This window comes from Mizuhopecten yessoensis, unplaced genomic scaffold (genome assembly GCF_002113885.1).
Source record: "Mizuhopecten yessoensis strain PY_sf001 unplaced genomic scaffold, ASM211388v2 scaffold1313, whole genome shotgun sequence".
NCBI classification, from domain to species: domain Eukaryota; kingdom Metazoa; phylum Mollusca; class Bivalvia; order Pectinida; family Pectinidae; genus Mizuhopecten; species Mizuhopecten yessoensis.
In genome coordinates this window covers 1,455,895-1,469,796 of record NW_018403984.1, presented here as the reverse complement: position 1 = coordinate 1,469,796, position 13,902 = coordinate 1,455,895, and the positions used below count along the sequence as shown (strand labels likewise).

At 35.9% G+C, this 13,902-nt stretch overlaps 2 protein-coding genes across 2 annotated transcripts; one reads left to right on the top strand and one right to left on the bottom strand.

The window, feature by feature from the left end:
- Positions 1–252: 252 nt before the first annotated feature.
- Positions 253–7,302, bottom strand: LOC110459660 (sperm-associated antigen 6). The gene is made up of 9 exons (XM_021512021.1): positions 7,153–7,302; positions 5,811–6,073; positions 5,146–5,329; positions 4,614–4,819; positions 3,892–4,065; positions 3,046–3,198; positions 2,386–2,577; positions 1,986–2,248; positions 253–1,711 (listed from the first exon to the last, which is right to left on the bottom strand). The coding sequence occupies exons 1-9, from the start codon at positions 7,175–7,177 to the stop codon at positions 1,645–1,647; spliced, it is 1,527 nt and encodes a 508-aa protein (XP_021367696.1). The 5' UTR covers positions 7,178–7,302; the 3' UTR covers positions 253–1,644.
- Positions 7,303–7,466: 164 nt separating this feature from the next.
- Positions 7,467–12,572, top strand: LOC110459655 (CDGSH iron-sulfur domain-containing protein 3, mitochondrial-like). Its single transcript, XM_021512009.1, has 3 exons — positions 7,467–7,546; positions 11,181–11,378; positions 12,221–12,572. The coding sequence occupies exons 1-3, from the start codon at positions 7,484–7,486 to the stop codon at positions 12,416–12,418; spliced, it is 459 nt and encodes a 152-aa protein (XP_021367684.1). The 5' UTR covers positions 7,467–7,483; the 3' UTR covers positions 12,419–12,572.
- The last annotated feature ends 1,330 nt before the right edge of the window (positions 12,573–13,902 follow it).

Below are 13,902 nucleotides of genomic sequence, written 5' to 3'. Positions count from 1 at the left end.
AAATAGTAGTGACCTTGACCTTGAACATAGAAACTGGACTTGCCAAACACTTGCATGAAGTTTCATGAAATTTTGTTGAGGGATGAAACACTCGAACCTTCGTTGCGAGGGGAATAGTAAAAACACTAAAGTAACAAATGACATAAAGAGACACCAAAAATATAGCCCTATGAATGCAATTTGATTTGATAATGCTTATGGAGGATCTCGAATTCAGTGGAAGTATACATACATAAAAAATACAACACATGCTTCCGAAAAATTAATTTATTCGTTTGTTTTACCTGCTTGCATAAGAATATTTCTTATTTGTATTATGTCAGTACAAACGATCTATATATAGCCTTTCCTACAAATGATCCATATAGTCTCTTTCCTATAAGTTAAACAAGCTTCAAATATTGACTAGTTATAGCTATATTGTATTGTTTTGATGTCTGTTATATTTTACGTCATCAAATCTTTGTCAGTGGATATACACAACTATTTGATTTAAAAGCTATATAGCCGCAAGTGTTATTTTCACAATGGTTTACTTCTAATCTTATTTTTATGATCTTTAGCCTCAGTTATACATAAGTTGACTTTGACATCTGGTATAGTTGCCCTTTATATCAATATATATCGTAATTCCATTAATTCCACATTTCTACTCCACATATTTCTGATTCCTTCACATTTCTGATCTTGTTCTCACTCTTCAAACCATGATTATCCTCCCCCGGCCCCTATCCCTCCCACTCAGAATTATTTAAGTTGACCTTCATAACTGCTAACTCATTAACAGAGTTCATTTCACTTTTCTCAATTGTTCTCCACATATTTCTGATTCTTTACATTGCCGACCACCCCCTCCCTCCTCCCATTCACAAGTATCATCCCCCAACTCCTAATCGTCCCACCCAGAACAAAAATAAATGTAACACATGTGATTATAAATTACTAACACTACATGATACTGTTTCCGTCTTTGTTATATGTTTATTTAATTTACCGCTGTTATATGCATACATTTCTCAAAATACCTTTTTTTCTAATACTTTGGTTTAACTACTATTTAAGTTTCAAAATGTAAATGAAAATTCTGGCCTTAGAAAAAAATGTTTCAACTAAACAAAAATAGGTAAAAAAAATACCGTAAGTATTGATTTGATACTAAAACTTCTCGCAGTTTCTATAGACAAAATCGAGATTCATTTTCTCTTTCAGCATCCATTTCAGCAGGGATTTTCAATATCAAATATAATGTAAAAGAAATCATTTGTGTAGAAAAATACATTTCGTCAGTATCCTGGTAGATATACAAATCTATTTTTTTAATTTTTGAGTAATGTAAAAATGTAATGTAAATAAATTACAACAAATCACAGGATTCCAGCGTAATTAAAAGTAAATCTTCAATTTGTATAAGATTGATGTCCAGTACTTTTCTTTATTCATGAGCACTTGTAGACCTCCATGGTGAATAATAACTGATGGTTTAACACGACTGTAATAAACCGCTAGATTAGGCAATGTAAAACTTCCTTTCTAGCCACCATGGAACTTGAAACTTCAGATTCACAGCATGTAAATGTATCAAAATGTCCGCAATGAATAACATAGTACATGACAACAAGTGTAGATAAGTCAATAAACAGCTCTCTAAGATTTGGGTGCAAAATTTTCCACTCTCTCCAGGAGGGCATCGGAATATCCAGGGGAGTAGTATCTGAAAAAATAACAAATGAAAAATTGTATTTACTATGGTAACAGAAAATACTGTACCCTTCTGATTAATATAAATTGATTTATTCAACTGTCCTCTAGGATATAAATACCAATTTGTCTTAATTTTCACATGCACTTTTTGACCAATATAGGTAGCTATCCATGTCATTTGTCCTAACAATTGATTTTTTTTCTCTTAATTTCCAAACTTATATATATGTACCACACTTTCCATTTCATTTTGGTTTTAACATAGTTTCAACAGGATAACTCACTTGACAATTTCTTCTGGGTAGCAGTTGTTGATTGTGTTGACATATTCGGCGAGGGCAGATCCAGGTTCTGCCTTGATTTCCTGGATTTTCTTCAGGCCACCACTTGTAACAAAGAATCGTCTGGCTTTGGAATCGTGTGGGAGGACTTTGCTGAACTGTCCGACAACATGTTTGAGGATATTTGGAGGGGCGTCATGTAGCAGAGGTTCTAAGGCAGGTAGGTGTACACATTTCTGTAGGTTATTCTTCAGGGATCTTTTACTCTACAAACCAAAATATTCATTTCCAATGAATTAAGACATTTTTAATACGAATAAAAGTTACCAAATATAACATATCAAGTTTTTATTCCTGCATGAAGTGCACATCAAATAATTAAAAAAACTAGAGAGAACATTACCTTGGTCTGTAAGTCTTCTGTGGCATCAGCACGGAGGTAACAATTGAGTAATTTGGGGAGGACATTAGCGACAGCGACTGCTTTCGAGTGTTCTGGGGTGTGGCGACCAATCTGTCCAAGTGCCCACGCTACAGCGGCTTGAAGATGATCCTCTGGTTCCTCAGATAGAGCAATGGCTAACTGTACAACACCCTGAGAATAGAAATGTATGATACATCGATCAATTTCAGCAAAAACAGATTCGTTGTTTCAATATATATAAATACATGTACACTGAAATCATAGAATATTCTCTATAATATTGCATTTTATCTAAAGGAATCAATTATTATTGAAACATACAGTTGAAATATCATTGTGAATCAGACATACGGTATAGTGGAACAAATGTAAAACTAAGTATTACTAAAGTTATGAAATCTTAAAAAGTCCAGTTCTGTACAGTAATATACAATCAACCAAAAACAATCCATTTTATATGCATTTACTTTTAGTTTTACTTAATTATAAAAACTTGGAACAGCTGATCAACCATATCTTTTGCTCCTTGTTACAAATTCAAAGTGTTTAATCAACAAAAATTAAAATTACAAGGAAATGAAAATGTTTTTTACTTTTTTTGACATTCATAAGCGAAAGCAGAATAATCATAACAATTACCTTAGAAACAATAACAGCCATGGCAAGATTTTCTGAGTGAGCGGCTACGTATCCCAACATCATTATTCCAGGAAGTCTAACATTACCCTTGGAGTCTCCAATGTAGTCCACCACGGCAGCTACGCCACCAGCATTTACGATCAATTGAGCAAGCTACAAATACATAACCATGATGAAGGAAATCAAAAAAGATGAAATGGAATACAGTTAACAGTAAACCCCAATTTTTTTCTTTATAAAAAAAAAAGTTTGTCTCGCATTCCTTTGTGTTACCAAATTGAACATCACCTGCTTGCTATTGGGACCCTACGTTTTTAAAAGCAAGTATTAGTAAAACATTTGTAATTTAATTTTCAAGCAGTTTTTTTTAAGTTTTAACCAAAATAGAAAAAAAAGGAAAAAAATATAAGAAAACACTCTTAATATACAATTTCAAGGAATCTAACAATCTCTTTATTTGTGGTTTTAAATAGCTTTTAGCTGGCAAGAATAATTTCTTGCACAAAATATCAAAAATATCTTTCAAAGATAAATGTTTAAGTATGCAGCTCTGAACTTTTAAAGTTAAAAAGATATAACATATATTATGTTTACATGCATAAGTATTTGCACATAATATGTTACTGGATGATGGTAAAGTGAAAAGGAATGAAAGGGAAATAACTCTCTCCTTTAATATGAAAGTGTCAAATAATTCCTATGTAACATTTATTAAAACCTCTTCAATTGTGCGAAATAAGTGAATTTCATTTTTTTTCTCTCAATAGTATTACGAGCTATCTTATTGTTAGATGTACAAATAAATAATCCAACAACATTTGGTTCTTATGAATTAATTTAACTCACCTCTGGAGTGTGTTTTGCAATTTCTCTGATAAGGGTGGCAACATTCTTCTTGACATACTCGTCAGGATCTTTAAGACAAGTGAGTACCGCTGGGAAGATTTCTGCCTCTACCACCATCTCAGCCAGGTCCACAGAGTGTTTGGAAATCTGACTCAGGGCGGAGAACACTTGCCTCTGTGGATGTACAAAATTTTCCGTCATTTTTAACAAAAACAAAACTTGCAGATTTTTCCTGCCTTCCAATTATGACAATGTGAATTCAACTTAATGTGAAATTGCTTTGTGTACATTTAGGTTATAATTAATTTCAAGCTTTTGTATAAAACACCATTTTTCTATGTATCTTGTATGTAATTTTGCTTGTTTCATGCATCTGCAATGTATCATGCAATTTAACATGAAATGTTCTTAATATCTTATTATTTATGTCCAATTTCAAAGTATATGTTTGAATAACATAAACTTCAATCAATGAAAAAAAAAAAAATTATTTGTCCGTTATTTTAAATACTTTGGCTTGACAACCATTTGTTAAACAGTTGTGTCCAAAATGGTTTTGAAGAGCACTCCTCACTGACAAAGCTTAACTGTGATAACAAAGGGATGCATATAGAGTATTTGACATTATACTTAAAGTAATATTATAGATCTTACATACATGTAAGGGGGATTTTTCTTCCACTCTAGACACTAATCATTTGAGACAAAGTTAAGAGACTTACCTTGAGTTTAGCATCAGGGTTGAGAATCATTTGAGCTAAGTGGGCGATTGCTCCTGCATCCACTACAGTCTGGGCAAGCTCCGGGGAATGTTTGCAGATATCACTGAGAGCAGAAGCAGCAATGCGTTTCAGGGAGAGCTCTGGCTCCTGGATACACAGGACTAGCAGAGGAACAGCTCCAGCATCAACAACAGCCTGGGCAAGCTCTGCAGCAGCAATGGTGGAAAATTGTAGTTTATAAAGATACATTAAATGAAGTCAAATTAGTTTTAATGAGTAACTTAAGATATAACAGGTATGTAAGATTGAATGTTTTTCTAATATTAAGAACTTTTACTTTTAATGAACAGTAACAATGTATATCCATCTATGATCTATTGAATTAAACTGTACCATATCTGTATGTTCAGGTGGCTTGCACCAGTTTTCTGAATAATGTTTAACTTCAGACTAGATATTGACTAGATATTCACTTTCATTATTTTAAATTAAACTGAAACAAAATGTTTGTGATTTTTTTTGTGCTTTTTACCTGCATTATGCCTGGCTATGTAACCTAATGCCCACGCTGCGGCCTCCTTTACACCCGGATCAAATTCCTCCAAACAGATGACAAGTGCATCCAGTGCACCACAATCTACCACAGACTGGGCCAGTTGTGGGGAGTGTTTAGCCACAGCCCTCAGCACAAATGCAGCAGCCTTCTTGTAGAATCTCTTTAAAAATTAAAAATAAATATATGAAAAGAGAGGCAAATATATGTAACGATAAAAAACCATCCTCTATTTGATTTTCATTGAAATTACAGACACTTGAAAACTGTTCTATTCCAGTATCAAATTCAACTTTAGGCAAAATGTTTGTTTGCTTAATTATTCCTCAACTGGAACTACGAAACACTGATTTCTCCAGAGTAAGGGATTTGTGTACATTTCCCTCTTCTGAAAGTCTGTCTTATATGAATCACACTGAATGCTTCGAAATTACTTGACAGTACTTAATGGTTTAACATAATATTTATGTTTACTATCATTAACATTATTTTTGTGTCACCTGGCAAAGAAAGTCAAATTAATATGAAACCAGGTCTGTTATCTTTATTATATCTCTATAGTGAACAATATTTAAGATCCCCATGAGCTCTTTCTAAATATGGCATATAACATTGATTGCCATGCAATTTTGAAGTCTACTTACGTTTTGCTCAGCAAGGGAGTAGACAAGTTGGGGAAGAATGTCACCCTTTACAACCGCCTCTGCCAAGTCATCGTTGTAGTTGGCCAGTCGTCCTAGTGCCAAAGCAGCAGTCTGTTGGATGGTTGGCACGATGTCCAATAAAAGAGGTCGCAGAAGAGACATAACACCAGCATTTTGAAGTGTTTCAATGTTCTGGGGTCTGCTTGCCAACTCTGCTACTGTCTGGACAAACTGTGTTCTTGCCTTCTGGTATTGCTCAAACACTGCAACGTATTTAGTACATTTCCATAAATTTATATATCTGGTATATTCAGAGTGATACTAACTTAACCAAATTTCAGGGCTGGGTTTTGGTTTGGATATAGATGACATAGTGGCAGCCTTTGCCTACTAAGCTAACGTCAAATACTGCAAATGCATATACCAGGTTAATATCAATAAAGAGTTTTTACTGGGATATATTTATGATGTGATTTTATATAGCATATTCTGTATTGACTTTGTTGTACATCTGCATATCAGAATGAAAAATATTATGGAATTGGTTGACTTTATTTGTGCTGATTATCATTATCTTGGAAACCAAAATAAATTTTGCGCTGTATTATGAATGATCCTTAAGTAAGCTCTTTTATTTCAAACCACAGGTGCTCGGGTTCTGGAATATATATGCGATAATATGTTATCGCACCCCACTAGATCATGAGAAATCGCACCCCCTTATACTATTAGAACCTGAGCACCTGTGATTCAAACCTGGTGATTGCTTGGTATCACGATGTCAAATAGGATGGTATGAAGTCTACCAGGCTGTCACTGATAACACAAAGTATTGTTTACAAAGCTAGGGCAAGAACCTTTTTGGGCATTATGTTGCTGTGTTAGCAACATGCAAAACAATTAACACTGATTAACCTTATTGATGTAGATTAACAACATTTATGAAGATTGAAGAACTATGGTTTACATAAAATATAATACAGCACTTTTTAAAAGTACTCTTCCCGAATTAAGGAAATTGCAAATAATAAAGAACATTTTTATCTTTGTTTATTGATGACATTTTTTGTTGTCATTCTCGTCAGATTGTGAAAACACTATATACATGCAAATATAACAGAACGAAACGTATCTATTAAAAATCGTATAATTCTGTCACAATCATTTGATCATTAAAGGGTTTGAAAAAGCAAAATCTAAACGTACCAACTGAAAAAGTCTGTCTAAAAGAGCAGCATGCACACAAAACCATTCTCAAACAGTTTCATTAACGATTCTAAGCCTGTATGTGTTTCACTGCTGAATACAGTGCTAATTATAACATATATAGTTAAACTCATACCTTGTAACACTTGCCGTTGACTCATTTTGGAACTGTTTGGCTCCTTCCTAGATAGTGTATGTCAAACTACTTGATGGAACTTGCCCTAACAGCGTCCAAACTGTCTGCTAAATACACCGTTGTCAAGGCAGAACTGGTAACGCAGTAGCTCCGCACAGTATTTAATCTGATAAACTGATTCGTTAATTTTAATAACATTCTGTAAAATATCTTATAAGATAAACAGAAAATTAATAATGTTATAAAATTGATTATAACAATTATGTAATACAAATATAAATTTGATTACTTTATACATAAACGTCACACACCATTTGTGCGGAACAACAAGATGGCGCTTTCCATGAAAATGTTACGTTCGGGATGGTTTTTACAAAGTCAAAAGATTTTTATGGTAACAACATTATTTTGACTACAACTTGTTCATGTAAAACTGCATTATATTGATTTAATCAATATGTTTATGCATATAGTATGTCAAATAGAAACAATTACTGCCGAAAAAATTGTTTCACTCGCGCCTTGCAGTTTAGTGTGATCGTGCACCCATAGTCCGAGTCCTCTGGCCCTAACACCAGACTTAGACATTTTGACATATAGATGTCTTTGTGGGGCCAGAGCGCACTGCTATATATGAAAACATGGAATTCTCTGACACCGTTTGTTATCGGAGAGTAATGAGGTGATGATGTAACAGGAGAGGAAAAATGCACGGCCAGGGGTTCGATCCCGGGACCCTCCGAACTCTAGACTGATGCTTTACAATTGAGCTATCTGGTCGCCGACGATCGAACCAGTCCAATTCCGCTACATTCCTCCCTCCTTTATTATCAAAGTGTTCAACCCTGAAGACACACAAGACTCTTTACCACCGTCTGTGGGTATATTTCGTACGGTGCCAAATGTAACAGGAGAGGAAAAATGCACGGCCAGACCAGGGTTCATACCCGGGACCCTCCAAACTCTAGATGGATGCTCTACCAATTGAGCTATCTTGTCGCCGACGATCGAACCAGTCCAGTTCCGCTACATTCCTCCCACTTTTCCCAAAGTCTTCGACCCTGAAGACACACGTGACCCTATACCACCTTATGTGGGTATATTTCGTTGGGGGCCAAATGTAACAGGAGAGGAAAAATGCATGGCAAGACCGGGGTTCGAACCCGTGACCCTCCGAATTCTAGATGGATGCTCTACCAATTGAGCTATCTGGTCGCCGACAATCGAACCAGTCCAGTTCTGCTGCATTCCTCCCTCCTTTACCAAAGTCTTCCACCCTGAAGACACACGAGACCCCGAGACCCTATAACACGTTCTGTGGGTATATTTCGTTGGGCTCCAAATGTAACAGGAGAGGAAAAATGCACGACCAGACCAGGGTTCAAACCCGGGACCCTCCAAACATAGAGTCCTCGATTTTCAATCGTTCAAAATTTCCCATCTGAGAGAACGCCATTTTTGTAGGTCATGGGGTGACTTATCAGCAAACTGTACTGAACCGGACCGAAAACGGTATATATTATTCTTGTTTAGAAGATTTCCAGACCGCATCTTTTTTATGATTAGTCACACCCTGATACCGAAAGGTGTCGGAGAATTCCACGGTTTTATATAGCAGTGCGCTCTAGCAAAACACCAGGCATCTATATGTCAAAATGTCTAAGTCTGGTGTTAGGGCCAAAGGAAACTTGGGCTATGCACACCCCTGCAGGTGGGGGATCTTGAAAAGAATACACCTGCTGTTACTCACTGCATGTATAGTAGGATGTGACTAATGTGGAAACCCCCTGCATATTTGGGGATTTGCTTTGATGTCTTCTATTTGGGGACACAAAAGCGACCAAAATAAATCTGCTGCACCAATTGCAATATTTGGGATCTTTATCTTTCTTTCTACTTCTAACTACCTTTTATTTCCCAACGCCTTGCTTGGCAATACCTCACTTTTGGCTTGAATGTTGAGCATTCACCCAGGTGAGGAAAGCAATGGGTAAACTTTCCCGAGGCCGGGACATACCAAAGTCCTTAAAAATGGTAGTTGTTATTCCCTGCTTAACGATCAGTAGTTAGGGAAATGGCAACAACTGGTTCACCCGTTGTCAGTACAATAAGACCGGGTGGAATGCTGTACTGGGTGCCTTCGGCATGGCATTTCAGTGAGATGGCATTATAAAGTCGCCATCAGATCCGCGCTATCACAAGGAGGCAAGAACAACAACATACCCTGTCTCCTGCATACATACACGCTAGCACGCATACACTACACACATGGAGGCACGTCCTTAAATGACCATTGCTGTTAATTGGACCTTAAACAAAATAAAACCAAACCAAAGTGATAGTACATAAGTCTGCCTATACATTATAGATACCAGTATAACTACCTGTCACACTGGTTGACGAGAAGAGATACCAGAGTCTTGGCAAATGGCAGGTCAACTTTCACCATTTCCAATTAGCACGCTAGTGAACTTGGCTGTTTTGACATAGTTGAATTGATATAGTAGTAGACACCAATGGCGAATAGAAAGTGAACTTAGCTGTTGTAGTCGACCCAAATGTAAACACCACAATATTGGACAAACCACAAGGGACAATCACCAGTACACCATAACGCAGGAAGGTCAGATACATACTATCCGTACAGTAGACAGTGAATTCGAAAAAGACTGGAGTTATTGTAGGCAGCAAAGCAAAATTTGAAAATCACATATCAACTTCTGTAGCCAAAGCAAACACTCCAACAGGAACCTAGGTCTCATCTTTAGAACTTTTACATTTATGAACAAAAAAATGTTTCGAAAATTTTACAAATCTGTAGTCTGCCAATAGTACACCTTGTTTATATTGGTTCCCAGTCTAAAAAAAAACTTACCTAGAGAGACTGCATGCAACACCTAGGGATACCTAGAATTGTACAGAAGACAAAGGGCTGACCTGATCCAAACATTCCATCAGGATCATAGAGGGAACAGACATTGTGGATCACAGCAAAACCAGAACCATTGGAAACAATATAAAGCTCTTCAAACAGAGAACCAACAGGCAAATCAGCAGTAATAGCTACAGCAACAGGGGGTCTGGAAAAGTCTTGTCAAACCATGTGAGAAATGCTTCAAGTGTGAATAGTTTTTAACACAGACTCGACAAGTTCTGGTCTGATTGCCTCTTAAATTAAATGCTCCTTGCTACTGGCAAGTTCCTGTCCAGAACATTTAGTATTTTAAACTTCCTTTTAAAACTAAAATTTCTGGGTATTATTTCCTCTATATCAATATGCACCGGAAGTCACATATAAGTATAGGAATATCAAGACCACAAGAAGCTACCTGAAGCTTTCACTTGGTGTGTAATGTCAAAACTGCTCAATTTGTACATGGTATAACTGACCAGTTGGTAACTACAATTTGTATGTTGGGTTTTCAAAATTTCTGCATAAAAGGTCACAGATTTTGAATAGAATTGCTACATGGAACATGTTAGCCATCATTTTTTATAGCACATGAAGTCCCATGAAGATATTAAAGTTGTAGTCATTAAGGGAGGTAATTCAATTTTTGAATAAAATTTGCTATCGTCTTTAAATATACACGTTGCCATTGGATACAGCTGTGCCACGACTCTACTTCATTCAAATACTGCAAATCTTTGTTTTTTGCTGTATTAAACTTTTATAAAAGAAAGTTGGACAAACAGAAACTCTTTTTCTTACAAGTGGTCTTCACAATCATGCTGATGATTTATTTTGATACTTTTGGTGTTCAAATAGGCAGATCAAACTAAAATCATCTAAAAACTGGCTATACCTGTGTTGGAGTAGGCTATAACTTCCCCAGATATTGTGTTGGTATGTACCTGTGTTGGAGTAGGCTATAACATCCCCAGATATTGTGTTGGTATGTTCCTGTGTTGGAGTAGGCTAATAACTGATTTTATCAAATGCTTTCAAGAAGCCATTAACCAGAATGTTTGTCTATTTCTTGTCAACTATGTTTGTGGTGATGTCTTCTAAAAACCTTTATTTTCAGAATTGTACTAGGACCTGCAGCTCTAAAGATAAAGAAGTGCAACCAAAGATAGTAATACACCCCGAGACGGACCTAGCCAACCAGTACCCCAACACAGACATTGTAAAGGGAAGAATAGCGGACAGGACTCCGTTCAGGATGGAGCTGCAGGCAGGCAAGAAATACTCTTGGTGTGCTTGTGGACACAGCCATACCCAGGTAATGCAAACATTAACACTTGAATCATTTACACTGATAAATCAATGGCAGTTGGTCACTTGATGACAAACATACCCTGGCTAGCTTCTTTCACTTAACTCATTCACCCCTGAAATTTCATCATGGACTATTCCAACCTTTGAATTGGAAGAGTTCAAATGTGTGTCCAGGGGTGAACGAGTTTAGGATTCCTGTCTAACTGAGGGCAAAACACTTATCAGGAATAACTATCTCCTCTAAAAAAAATCAATTGGGTAGAGACATCAACCAAAAATTTCAAAGGAGATAGTCAATTATTTCAGACTAGCAAAATTCTTAAGATATACAATGTATTTTTCTTTCTAAAAAATTGATAGGGCAAAGATATGTAAAAATAATCAAAAGGAGATAGTCAATTATATCCAACTAGCAAACACTAGAAATTGTTCATACACACAGTAATTTCCCCTTAATTTCATTTTACACCGTTGTAATGAGACTTGGATGACGAACTACCACTGACCAGGTAGCTTGATTGGTTATAATTAGTGTGACTGTTTTGCTCAGATCAACTGGGTTTGAATCATATTCTCGCCTATGCCATTTACCCATAGAGATCTGTTGTTGTTTTTGTATGTGCTTCATCTTTATTTTTTCATAAAAGTTATGCAAGGTACATGTACATGTATGAGTTTATTTACAGAAAAGATTTCTTGAAGCATTGTCATGCCAATAAAAAAAATCAATGTTCATGAAAAAAAAAAAATGGCAGTACTTCATCATCAGTATTTCTACTTTCTTCATAACACAGTTGAAAGGGATATATATGAATGCATTTACTAAAAGTTCATTTCTTTCCTTAGCCTTTTTGTGACGGAAACCATAAGCGAAAGAGAGAAGAGTTTAAAAACCTGCGGTTAAAACCAGTGCGATTCAGTGTTGAGGAGACCAAAGAGTACTGGCTGTGTCGCTGTAAGCAGACAGACAATCCACCATTTTGTGATGGTAGTCACAAGGAACCAAATGTGACAGGCTTGTTCAGAATACAGCCTACAACTTAGAGCTGGTTTACAGACCATATGTGATCTATGGTTATATGTAGTTACTACATTTGTATGTTTAAAAGTCATGGTATTATAATGTGATTTGCTTTCCTCTTAAAAATGTTGAATGTTTGCTTGCAAATTAAAAATACAATGGTGTTATTAAATTGTTGTTAAGATATTTATTGTTTTTAGTGCAAACATACATAAACTTTGGTCACACCATATTTGATGTAACAAGGGGAACTGCTGTTTTGCATATTGTGTTTTGAGGTTCAAGTGGCTTGATCAGGAAAAAACATGGCTGCCCGAAAGTAGAAATTTCTTTGTTGTTCGATATATTTTTTACAGTACATGACAATTTTAGTTAACTTTGAAAGAACCTAGAAATCAAGCTGTAAAAATTGTTTAATCAAAAGTTAAACGCAACACATTTACTGTTGACAAGGCTAGCAATCCAATAGATAATGCTTACATAGAACTGTAACAGGAAAGAGAATAGTGTGGCCCCACCGGGGATAGAACTTTTGAAGATTTAACAGTAGTGGGTGCTGAGATCCATCTGGAAACTCTTGAATAATTTCAAGGAGTCTTCCAGTCCTGTTGGTGGAGTTAAGGTAAAGGGTACCACTGCCTCTGTTTTAAATGTGAAGAAGAGTTCCACTCATAAATTATTTTAACTATACTCGTCCTCTATATAGAAAATGAAGCAGCCTGTAGGAGTTTTTCTGACTTAAGAGTAAAATTCCCCTTTCAAGTTTTTCATATGCTTTGGACACTCATTTTGATTCTGTGCCTGTAAATTCCTATATGGCAACAATGGTAAAGTTCAGAGTTTGACTCCTGCAGATTTCTTGCTTCTACAGTTCTATCAAATGCATTGCAATATGTGATTTCTATGAAATATTTCTTATGAGAAGGTCTTTAACCCTTTCATCACTGTTGACCATAATGGAGTCATCCAGATCAATGCATAGTAGAGTTTACTAAAGTTGCATAGGGGTGAAAGGGTTAACTTATTCACCCCTAAAGACACATTTGAACTCTTTTAATACAAAGTTTGGAAAAGTTCATTATGAAATTTCAGGGGTGAACAAGTTAATACATATTTTACAATAGTGACATTGGTAATTATGTTTATTTAAACTTGTTAGTACCCTTTACCTCACGACAATTTCTAACAAAAACTAAGGTGTAATGGAAGATTTTCTGTTGATGAAATACTGTATTAATGAAGATTCAACTCGGGAGTACGATTGAGACCTTCTAGTCTCTGCTGTGTTATGGTAGGAATAGTCAATATACCACATACAAAACAAGAGGCCCAGGGGCCTTAATAGCTCACCTGGTATTTTATTTTTCAATTTAAAACCTGCCGAGTACCATTCAGGTTTATCAAAGGAGTACAAGTAACAAAGTTGCATCTTCCATTTATAAATATTCAATTCCCTTTGCCCAAGGAGTCTCTAAAACAAGTTTGGTTCGGTTAAAATCCCTCCAAC